The 12,125-nt window shown below is 33.5% G+C and overlaps 2 protein-coding genes across 2 annotated transcripts in view; one reads left to right on the forward strand and one right to left on the reverse strand.

Moving 5' to 3' along the window:
• The window catches only part of LOC6650673 (headcase protein), an 89,982-nt gene that overhangs the window by 23,286 nt on the left and 54,571 nt on the right, over positions 1 to 12,125 (forward strand). The gene's annotated exons all lie outside the window — the stretch shown is intronic.
• Positions 10,902 to 11,588, reverse strand: LOC26529412. Its single transcript, XM_015176641.3, has 4 exons — positions 11,440 to 11,588; positions 11,301 to 11,383; positions 11,113 to 11,248; positions 10,902 to 11,054 (listed from the first exon to the last, which is right to left on the reverse strand). Exons 1-4 carry the CDS (start codon positions 11,543 to 11,545, stop codon positions 10,972 to 10,974), a joined length of 408 nt encoding a protein of 135 aa, XP_015032127.1. The 5' UTR covers positions 11,546 to 11,588; the 3' UTR covers positions 10,902 to 10,971.

The raw sequence follows: 12,125 nt of genomic DNA on the forward strand, positions 1-12,125 counted from the left end.
TGTCAGCCGCATTAAATGAAATGAAATTGAACTTGTCGCCCACTCGACAATGATAGAGAACACCCACACACACACACGCATACATATGCCCCCCCTCCACTCCCACTCCTCTCTTTTGGTCAGCTAAATTGCTGACATCATACATTTATTTATTTTTATGAGTTTTTGCCATTGCAGTTTTCCAGTTAGAATTTCAATGCACTTTTAAGTCAACTTGCTGCGCTTTAGGTTTGTTGTTTAACTACGCGAAATGATTCATGCGACCATCTAGAAAGTTGCAAATTAACTATAATTAATGAAATGTCAATCGATTACACTAGAAAATTGTTTAACTTGGGCGCCAACTTAATGATGATCGCTCTACTGCTTTTTGTTGGTTATTGGGATAGGTGCGCACTTTTTGTTTGTCTCTCTAATGGATTTGATTAACAATTAATTTACTTTTTAATTTATGCATTGCATTAATTAAATAACATCAACGTGCAGGCTAGATAAAAAAAATACTCTATACGCTATTTTTTATTTGTAATAAATAATACAGAGCAACAAAGTGGCAGTTCAATGACGTCGATTGGCGACAAGCTGGGAACGGAATTTATAACGGTTATTCTAATAATAGTTAATTAACTTATTTCGGTTTGACGATCAATCGATCGTTCAGTGTGCTAAACTCTTTATAAATAATCCTTGCTGCTTACACAATGAAATAAAAGTTGAGAAAACTTTGATTACTTGCCATAAAAATAATTGAAAATTTTGTTGGTCAATAACTATTTTATAGTGTAAGTACTTACGATTTGGTCATACATTTGATGTTAATTATAATATCTTATTGTTGTAAAGACCAAAATGCTATTTATTGATTAAATCAATCATTAAGCACAAGTGTTGCCATTGGGGCTGGGTGGGGGCGGCGGCCTTGTGGGCGTTTCCTTGTCGAAAGAATTCCATTCATTTAAATATATAAAATACACACAAATTTCTAGAGCTGCCTAATTAGTCATGTTATTGGTGCTGCTCGTGATTCTTAGAGTTTGTTGTTGTTTTTTGTTGTTGTACTTTTTACTATATATATATGTACATATATCGTATGTTCATGCAATTTACTCGTATAATAATTTATAATTTATTTATTTTCTTTACCGCGCCTTTGTTTGCTTGGGGTCTTTATTTTTTTATCTTCCACATTTTGACGGCTTGCCTGGCTTGGCTTGGCCTGGCCTTATCGCTCATACAACATTTCGTTGCGGTTTTGCCATTTTTTTTCTCCCTCTTTTAGTAAGTAATAAGTACATACAAATGTGTATAAAGAAATCTTTAATTAATTGCGTTTGTTTACTCGCAGGAAAGAATGATGACAATATTCTTAAATATTTTGTCGATAATTGCAAAATATATTTCATTATTTTCTGTTTAATGCATTTTTACATAAGATTTATTTCCACATATTCAATTTTCCATGGAAGTTCACTTGCTAGATCAGTTCCAATACTCTATGACAAAGTGAATCTGGTTTCAATTTCTTTATTTTCGGATTGTACTATAACTCTCAAATTCCATGATATTTAAATAATTGTCTAAACACTTCAAAATACTTAGTTTTTATAACAATAAATCAAATGTTTACTTAATTCTAGGATATTAATGCAAGTATTCTGTTTACCTTTTTGCTTTTTCTTTATTCCAAAAATAAAACGTCCTTTCCTATTTATAGGGTACTTAAAAGTCTTTTAATCGTTTTAATTTTTCTTTCGTAGGGTATTTCAAAGTCTCTATAGACACTTTTGGAGCTAAGAAATTTCAGCACTGATAAATCTAGCTACTTTTCTTTTCTGGATTTTTGTTATTTCTTCTTTTTTTTCGGTCAGCAGCTGTTTTCACTCAATTTATAAGTACCAAGACATTTCCTTTGTCTTAAATTAATTGGGACTGTGTTTTTTTCTGGTGTTTTTGCTTCGATGTTTGTTTTGTATCTTCCGTTTGTTGTCAGTCAGTCTGTAAGTCAGTCGTGGCCCGCATGCCCTTTTTTGTAACTTTTTGTTAGGGGTTTTGTTGTTGTTGCCACAAACTACTCGTATTTGGCCCTTAGACGCCGCGTCTAGTTCATGTTCATGCTACCTGCTTTGCTCTAATCTTAATAAGAAATCTGTTTTAGCGTAAAAATATCACTTAACATAGTTGGCCTGCTGCCTGTCGTCCCTTGGGCTTTGTTTTTTTTTTTGGGCCACTTGCCACATTTTCATATGAATTTTATTTAAATTTTGTCGTAGGGTTTTTTTTGGTTGTCCCATGTTTATCACTTACTTTTGAACCCATTTGCGCTCCAATTCACAAAAGTAGAAAACAAAAAACGCCTGCGGGTAGAAGCAAATATTGTTTGATTTTTAAGATGTTTGTAGATTATAAATTTTATTTATTAGAAATTTTTGAATTCCCCTCTATATTTTTGGTTGGTTGGTGGCCATAGGAAAGATATTTGGGGAAAAACCCTGACATTTGCGGTTAGCTGGTCATGAGAGAGTCTTGACAAAGTATATGTATATAAGTAAGTTGATTGAGCGGTGTTGACATTTGATGTGGTTGGTTACTAGAGCAGCATTGGATGAGGGTGCCACAATGCGGCGCTATCTTTGCTTGACCGGGTCCGAGACTTGTCTAATTATGCAGGTGATAATGACTTGACTGTTTTTGTATACCCTTCTCCTCCTAGCCTTTTTTTTCTATGTATGTATATTTACCCTGTAAGTAGCATGAAGTAGCACCAGAAACCAGATTTGATCAATTTGAATTGTTGAGAGCCTAAAGCAAACAAATTTGATATGCATCTGACTATGTAGGAAGTTGAAATCGATTTTGTTTTACTGCCTAACAAATAATCTATGGAAATCAATGCTAATCAGCTGCAGTTAACAGTTTGGTCTTGAGGGAAAAAAAACATTCTATTAAAGAAAAAGATTTAATATGTAATTTAACTGATATAACAAAATATATATGACTACCTGATTGAAGATCAAGGCTTTTAGAGTGAACTACTCATTTAAATAGACTAAAAGCTTAGAGTCTACAGTTCTAAATGTTCCATGAGCACTTTACTTAGGCCTTACCTTTTAGCCAAAGTTCTTCTTTCGAAACAGGGTAGCCATTGAGTCGACTCCTAAGTGTCATTTTGGTTAACCACTAATGAATTTCAATTGCATTTCATCACTAATTTTCCACATTTTGCTCCCTAATTATTTCAAAAGAATTTTCACGCCAACGCCCACATAGACGACAAGTTTAGTTGGTATTTGTCTGATGGTGGTGAGTCAATTTAATGGCTAACTATATAGTCAGCCAGGTAGGTAGCCAGACAACCAACCAACCAGGCAGTTAGACAGACAGACATACATAGGTTGGATAGGATAGGGTGGCGTTTGTCATTTTTCTTACATTTCTGTGTTTACTTGACCGCACACTTACACAATTATTAGTCAAGCCACAACAACAACAACAACAATTGTCTGTCGGAGAGCAGCGTGCCATAAAAGCCTTGAATTAATTAAAAATCTAAGCCTAAGCTTTGTTTGGTCATAAATAAAATGAAGCAAAAGGCACAAAGCAAAAAACAAAAGTAAAGACTAGACAGACATGGCAATGGTTGGGGTCTAACAATAATATTATTAAAAATAATAATCATAATAATGAACAAAAAATTGAATATAAATAAGAAACAACAACAACAACAGCAGAAAGCAATGCCAATCTGTTTATAATGAACAAACATAGTTTAAGTACTTACACAACATACAAATTTGTTTGCTCTCAACATAAAAAATTGAAAAAATGGAAAATTGATTGCAATTAAAGTTTCAGTTTCGCTATTTCTATTTCTAGTTCGAAAGTCATTGGACTCTCAAACCTCAAGCGAACAACTTGCGATGTATTTTGTTGTTGTTGTTGTTATTTGTTTGTTGCTGTGTGCGCCGCCAGCGAGTTTAATTGAATAGATAAATCACGCGTTCATATATGTTTTCTGTATCTGTAGAGTTGGGGATGTGGATCAGTGTCTGTATCTGTATCTGTATGTGTGCATTCATTTGGTTTAGGCCTGTCATGTCAAATGTCGGCAAGGAGAAACAAAAATGTAGAATAAATAAAAAATGGGTGGAGTTTATCCATCTATCTAACTAACTGTCTATATATATACATATACCTTACCTACCCTACATATACTATATTTATCGGCTTCTGTCTTTGTTAGATTTTGGCATGAACTGAAAGAGTAATAAATTACATACAACAACAGCAAAAAATACTGCCAATTAGTTATAATGAAGAAAAATTTAAATGAATACCAAAAGGATGATTATGATATATTCATTATTATCTATTATATAGCCAAAGATCTATCAATAGTCATTGTTGATTTCGAAAAAGAGATACAATTTCCTTGACTTTGACTAGAAGACACTTAATTAACTTACTCCCTCCCTACTAACTCAAATTCTTCATTTAAATGAATCCCAGATGTGATTATTATATTCATTTTTATCTACTTTATAGCAACAATCTAGTAATAACTTTGATCTTTGATCATTTTCATTACAAAAAGTCTAAAATTGCTGGCTAAAAGACACTCAATTAACTTAGTTCCTTTGTGTGGCTTCTAAATCAAAATCTTTAACTATGATCGATTGCTAAAATCCAAAAATTGGCAGTTAATTAATTAACACTTATATAACCATCTAAGCGAAAGCCAATGATTAATATTAACTAACTACTTTAAAATAATACTAGTTGAGATACTTTTCCTAATTACTTAAACGAGTGGGTTACGAGTAAATTATGCCATACAAAAATGAAATTTGATTTATAAAAGGAAGTTTGTTTAACATTTGACAGTTGCTCAAAGAGTTTGCCGCCGCTTTAGCCCAGCTAGCTGACTGACAGCTCAATTTGTCATAAACAGTGAGGGGAAAGGAGAGAAGAAGGGGCGAAATAACAAAACAAGCGAAAAACAAATACAGCAAACTCAAAGATATATAGATATTTGAAAATCATGTTGTATGCCTGGCTACAGACTAGCCCCTATAGTTGGTTGGTTGATTTTGTTTTTGGCCTTCTTTAAGATCTCTCACCATCTGTTGCTACAAGTACGATTTATTTGCTTAAGTCAAAGCTAATCCTACTAGTTTTACGCATGGGAGTTTCAAATATTATCGACTTTTGCTTGACTATTTGCTATTTAAATATTTATAGGCAGCATTTCTGGTGAAATATTTTTTTTTTTTTTTTTTTTTGGCCTTAGACGTAACGTTCACACGGACCAAACTGAGTAATTAAGAGAAAATGCCTTTGATTAAAACCAAATCAAAATACCATATATTTGAATGTCTGGACAAACAAATTAAGCAAACTAAAAAAAGAGAACAACATTTTGTGGCAATTAATTTAACTCCTTCAAATAAGAGAGAGAGAGACGGAAACAGAGTTCATTTTAATTGCAAATACTATGCGTGTGGCAGAAATGAAAAAGGGATCACAGTCACAGTCAGTTTTCGTTTTGGTTTTGGTTTATTTTTTGCACATATGTCTATGAACTTGCCACCGCAACACGCGACACATGCTGCCAACAGTGGCAAGTAGTGGCAACTTTTGTGGTCGGCTCTTTATTTTTTTTTTTTTTTCAGTTTTGTGTGTAGCAAGTTTACTGTGAGTAGTACGAGTTTGTGGCATGTTGCCTCTGGCAACTTTTCACATTTGCCTCGTCTGGTCTAACACCCAAACGACACCAGAGAAACAGAAACAGAAACACCAACACCAAAAAAAAAAAACTTCCAACATCAAATTGCATATTTGTCTAAAGTAATGAGACTTTTCACAGCTTTGCGCGTTTAGTTTTTTTCTTCTTTTTGTCTTCTATTTTTTTTTTTACTCTTTTTTTTTTTGTTTTCTAGTGCTTGGCCAGCACAGCGTGAAGTGAGCGCCTAGGAAAATGCATTATGGGAATTTTGTGGCATTTTCATTAACAACTTGTTTCTCTCTAGGCACTCGACTGATGTCAGTATGCGACTGCGTATGTGTGTGTGCGTGTGTGTGTGTGTGTTAGCCTGCTTTGAATTTGTTGGCTATTAACACGCAAGCGTTCAAAATGCATATTCAGAGACATTTTCTATATCACTTGGACTTGCGGCCTGAGTCATACACAAAAAACCCGTAAAAATAGTTTATCTGGCGTGAAATTTTTTTAGTAGGGAAAAAGCCCATAATCAAATAATAATTTTAACCATGCATTAAAAAATATTTAACCCCATCCTGTGCCATAACAAAAAGTAGTCATTAGTTTTTATAATTATACAGATTTTCTCTTTGAAATGTTAGAAATATAAACTGCAATTTTACTCTCTATGAGTTTTAATTGAAATAAAGTTAACTAAAGTAGGAACTATTAAAACATAAAACTTTTCATAAGACTTATGACTGAGATTATCTATTAAAAGGGTAATAGAAATGAAAACTGAAATAATATCTTTGCTTTAATTCCTTTTAAAAATCACAGAGCTTGGCTAATAATTAGCTTAAAACAGATAACCAAAGAATTAATCGGCAAAGTACTTTAACTAAGTATTAAGTAGTTCATTTTAATTGCTAAACAAAACTTGTGCATCTAACCAGACCAACCATTTGTGGTAATGCAAAGAGAAGAATCACAATTTATACATAGAAATTGTCTATTACATTTTGTGTTCTATTGCCGTTGCCATCATCATCTCACCGCCAACATCATTTGCAATTAATTAGCGCTCCAATGAGCTGTTGCCGTTGCCATTGCCATTTGGTTTTTGGCATTTTTTGGCTTGGTTGGATTGGGCCAGGTTTTTGATGGCAACACTAATGTGCGTTAGTGCTTTTGTTTCTTTACAACATATTGGCCATAGTCGTCCATGGTCGGTCGGGCGGTCGGTCGTGTATTATTTGTACGTTTTTGTGCCTGATGTTTGTGATATTTAAGTGTGTGTGTGTGTGTGTGTGTGTGTGTGTGTGAGTGCCTGGGATCCAATGGTCTGTGTTTTGTGCAATGTCTGGCTAATTTTCTATTTATTTGACCACACAACGAAACGAAGCAGCCAAAATGCGGAGGCGTTCGGTCCATGAAGAAGGGTCTCCAAGTCTGGGTCTGAGTCTAATTTATGAGTTTTTTGCACTCTTTTATATACGAATACGAGTCTTAAAGATATCATTTCACTTCAATTCGCTTCATTTTGCTTGAGTTTTAGTTAACTCTGAATGCAATATGTTTAAAGTTTGAGTTCGTGTCCAAGAAAATGAAGACCGCACCCAGGTCCAGGTCAGGCAATTTCTCGAACTAGTTTAAATAAAGAGACAGCAACTCTATTTCAACCATCAACTTGATTTGACTTTAATGACATTCACGTTTGCTTTTTGCCTTTTTCTTGTTGTACAAGAGAATTTCCATCTGTCTTGCAGTCTTTAGCGTCTCTTTTGCTGTTGCATGGCAATCGAATGGCAATTGTTTTGGTCGAGAAACTCTGTGGCAGCAGCACACGCCTTCCTTTTATTCCAATTGTCTAGGGAGGGGTGGTGGGGACGGCTAGCTACTGGTATTAAAGTTCACATCAAACTCTATATACTTTTTTTTAGGTTACACTTGAATAAAATTGAAGGTGGATTGGGTGATGGACTTATAATTCCCAAGTAAACAAAAGTTTTAAAGATTTCTCAACATACAAGTCCTAAACTTAGAGATTACAAAGGGAGCTACTTAGGCCTATATCTTCTTTGCATAACTCACGCCTAAAGCACGTTGTCATCTCTTTTTAAAAAAAATTGTTTTACCATGCGTTTTATTGTCAGTTTGGCCTATTCTATGTTTGATTTTGTACTCGATTAAATTTTTTCTTTTTGTTCATTGTGTTCATATTTAATGACTTTTTACTATGATTTATGTTTCACGTTGTTTGTGATTCAAGTGCAATTGTTATTATTTGTTGACTATGTAAGATATGTGGGTCGCCCGCCGATTGGCATATATTGTATTCATATATTTATACATACCTATAGCCAACTGCTTTAATTAGTTCAACTTGTGTTTGTTGAAATTAATTAAGTTGCTCAGTTTTGTACTTGAGTCAAGCACGACAACGACTTGGATGGATGATCGCAATGAGATAATGTTTTTCCTTAATGTTTCTTATATAACGGCAACCCACATGATTAACATTAACAATTTTCATGGATTAAATCACACACACAAACACACACACACACATGTATGATGTTATTTGGAGGCCTCTTGGCTAAATTTGCGCAATTAACTTTTAGGCAAATTATTAAATGGCAAACAAATTTTGTTTTGCTTCAAGAAAGAAAAAAAATACAGATCGAACAAATGTGATATGGCTTAAAAAAAAAACAGGTTGCCGGTTTAAGACCATATTTGATGGCAAATAAAAAATAAAAAAAAAATATATAAGCAACACCATTTACCACAACAATTAATAATACCAACAACAACAACAACATGAACATGAACATTTAGTGGTTTCTCGCATTACATCTAAAAAAAAAACTGAAAAAAATGTTTAGCTTTAGTCGCGTTGTAAAATGTTTTAAATATTTAATGCCATTAATCAATTTGCAATCGACTCAGCCTAGTTCGATGCGCTATTTGTTGTGGTCGGATTTTAGCCACAGTGGTTAAAATCAATGATAAACACATCAATTAGCCATAAACTTTAAAAAAGTTTAACTCGAGTTTAGTTTAATTTTATTTTTTCATAATTTACATATTAAACAAATTGATAACAAGTTTGTAATTTAAAACCATATTCAATCTGGATAAAAAAATGTGTGTTTTCTTTGCTACGAGTGCTCACTGTAGTAGGATATCATATTTCCATTTCCTTCTTCATGTTGTAAAGTCGTTAATTTCAAACTGCTGTGAGATAAGGAAAATTTGATTCGGTTTAAATAAATTATTATTAAATATTTCTTAACTATATTTGTCTGGTTGTGGTCTTTATCTTAAATAACTATCCAACCAAATTTGGCTGCACCCACAACAACAACAAAAAAAAAATACAAATGGAAAGTGCAAATATTTTGATGAAGAAAATTTTATAGAGGGTTCCCCCCTCATCATCAATTTTGTATGCCTGACTTATTTGTATTGATTTATTTGGTGGATTTGGAAGGTTTTCCTACTGGTTTTTTTTGGTAAAGTTCATACCTTTAGGGGAAGCGGCCACAAAATTCAATTGAGTGGGCGTGGTGGTCAAGTGGCAAATTTAATCAATAATCCACAATGAATGCTGCTGCAATCAATGAAGAAAATCTGCCAAAAATATATGCTTGCATATGCCTACCTACTATATAGATAATATATATATGTATATAAATTTAAATTGAATTTGTTTGTTGCTTTTGCTGCTGGGACTGTGATTTGTGATTCGCAATATTTATGTGAAAAACGTGAGAACTGGCAAATGCACGAACAAATTTTTTGAGGTGCCCAAAAAAATAAAATTTGTGTCTATTTATTTATTTGGCAAGGTGTGGCATCAGCAGCGACGCCGCCGCCACCAATTGCAATCGGATGATCTGCGGCCACCTGAAGAATAATAACGCCAACAAAAATGGGCAAAAACCGAGATACGAGTAAAAGGTCTGACATTTTGGTGATGTGATCGAAAAGCGGAAGAGAAGACTTTGAAAAGTTTAAACGAAAATTCAAATAAATGCAGATTAAGCCAAATTGAATTTGTATCAAAATGTTGAAAACTTGTTTGTCAAAAAAAAAAAACCAAACCAATTTAATATCATTGACAGATCTTGCGCTACTGGGGCCAACTTGTTTTCTTTTTCTTTTCAAATATAATAATAGCCATTTATATGAAATATTAATTTTAACACTTTTATATATATAATAGACAAGATTGTGATTTCGATTTTTGCATAAAATTAAACTAATTGGGCGCCCGAGTATAACAAATAAAGAAAATTTACATAATATTGATTTCAAGTCGCTTGCCTCAGACTCAGACTCTCTTGGACTCGAAATTTTAGTTTCCTCAGCTGCTTCCAACTCAATTGAATCATTTCACATTTTGTTTTTCTTTTTAGCCTCTTTTTTTGCTTTTGTAATTTGTACGTGATAGGGCAAATAGTTTGTCAGTTTGGAAGATTTGCTGCCACTTGATGTGTCTTCTCTCATTTTCTGTGTATTTTGCTTTTTATTGTCTCCTCTTGTGCTCTAATTTTATTTGTGCACAGAAATTATATAGCACACAAATCTTGTTGGGGATTTTCAATTGCTGCGATTCCTGCTGTTGCTGCTGCTGCTTCATTTTGCTGGGTGCTGGTTGCTGCCCCTTCGTGTTGCATGCTAACTAACAACATGGCAGACAAATCGACTGCACTTAGCACGTGATTGAAAAAGAAAAAAAAAAGAAGGAATGAAGTGATTTCATCCACTAGAAATTGCTAGACAAACCGAATTAGTTGTTCAGCAAAAATATGCATACAGTCACTGACAAATAGCTATGTACAATTGAAAATTGTATTAAATTGGAAGCCAATCAAATATATAATTGGATGTAGAATAGAATAAACTTGCTTAAAACTTACTTATTAGCAGTTTTAGGTTGTTATAGGTTTGATTTCTCTATTTTAGCATGTGCGAATAGTTATCTTAGTCAGCGTATCTCTATATGTTTTAGCCAAACATTGGCTCTTTGCTCTTTGTCTTTGGCATTAAAAGCAAATTTACAAATTAGTGTGAAATTAACCCAAGATGAGAAGAAAAAAGAAAACAATAGCAACAAAAACAAACAACAAAAACTAACTAACCAGAGTCCAACAGAGCCAAATTATGGCCTAAACAAACTAAACCAAAAAGAAAAAAAAGAACAAGAAAGATTGCCATTAAAATTATGAACTGAAGACGACTCTTTACACTTTAATTGAGGCTCTTTAACCAACAGTTTCGATTAAACTCTCGGGAAGGATGCTCTTGCGATAGCTATAGGCCACAAGCCAAAAGTATATAGTGGGAGCTGTAGATTAAGAATGGATTAGCAATGTTTAACTAAGAGTTGAAATTTGAATACTTACGTAAAGCAAATAAAGGTATAAAAGCTTCAAATATTCGATGGCTATAATGAATGGACCAATCAATAACGAATATGGTGCATAATATTAAATGAACTCCATTGCTGACCAAATAAAAGGTGACTGCATATGCCACTTTCTAGATATAAAGAATAAGGGATCAAATCAAAACCAAACACTTTGATTCTCACCTTTATGGTGGACATTAGAAGCATTATAGAGCCCAACAGGTGGAACATATAGGCCGCTCTGCCCAATAGAAGTAAATTGCTCTCTTTAAAAGATAAAAGAAAGCTATATATCCACAAGTTGATAATTGGATTCACTCACCATCGCCAAATATTAGACCCAGACTATTGAAAATGATCTCAAGTAGAGCAATTAGGCAGCAGCCAACACGTAAACTGAGGCAATAGCAACAAAATTTTAGTTTCATTTCTTCAATTGAGAAATGGGGAAAGTAAAGTCAATGCCTGATCTATAAGGCCCTGAACTTGAGATAGGGTATAACAAGTTCAACATTTTTTTCTTCTTCGAGTGTGTGTCGTTTCAAATATTTTCAGTATCTGTGTGTGTTTTGTTAACAGCGTCCAAGGTCAAAGTCAGCTGCTTGGAACCAAAAAAAAACACAACACACACACACAATGTGATAAAGCCTCCATATATATGTATATATATTTGTATTGTTTGTATTCTAATTCTGACTTGAACAATTCGACAGGGGGGCAGACGGAAATGCCGTCTATAAATTACAGCTCAACATCTGCTGCTGTTTGATATTATTTCTTTTATTTGTTGCTTATTTATTTTGATGTTGTTGTTTTTTTTTGGCTTTCGTTTTGTTCTTTTTGGCATTGCATTTCATTGCTTAAACTTTATTCAAATGAATTGAAACTGTTTTTAATTAGCAGTCAAATAATCGCACATACACAAAACAAAAAAAAACTCGCACACGTCAAAGTAATCATAAGTATTCATTAAAACGCATTTGGGGCAATTAAAATTCATTAGCCATG

Source organism: Drosophila willistoni, chromosome 3R (genome assembly GCF_018902025.1).
Source record: "Drosophila willistoni isolate 14030-0811.24 chromosome 3R, UCI_dwil_1.1, whole genome shotgun sequence".
NCBI lineage: Eukaryota > Metazoa > Arthropoda > Insecta > Diptera > Drosophilidae > Drosophila > Drosophila willistoni.

What these genes read in the sequence shown, in the direction of transcription:
- LOC26529412 (XM_015176641.3), bottom strand. Translation starts at nt 11,545, where the DNA reads ATGAAACTAAAATTTTGTTGCTATTGCCTCAGTTTACGTGTTGGCTGC. An exon ending in TTCTAATGTCCACCATAAAG is followed by an intron (nt 11,249 to 11,300) that starts GTGAGAATCAAA and finishes CTTTATATCTAG; the next exon opens with AAAGTGGCATATGCAGTCAC. An exon ending in TATACCTTTATTTGCTTTAC is followed by an intron (nt 11,055 to 11,112) that starts GTAAGTATTCAA and finishes CTTAATCTACAG; the next exon opens with CTCCCACTATATACTTTTGG.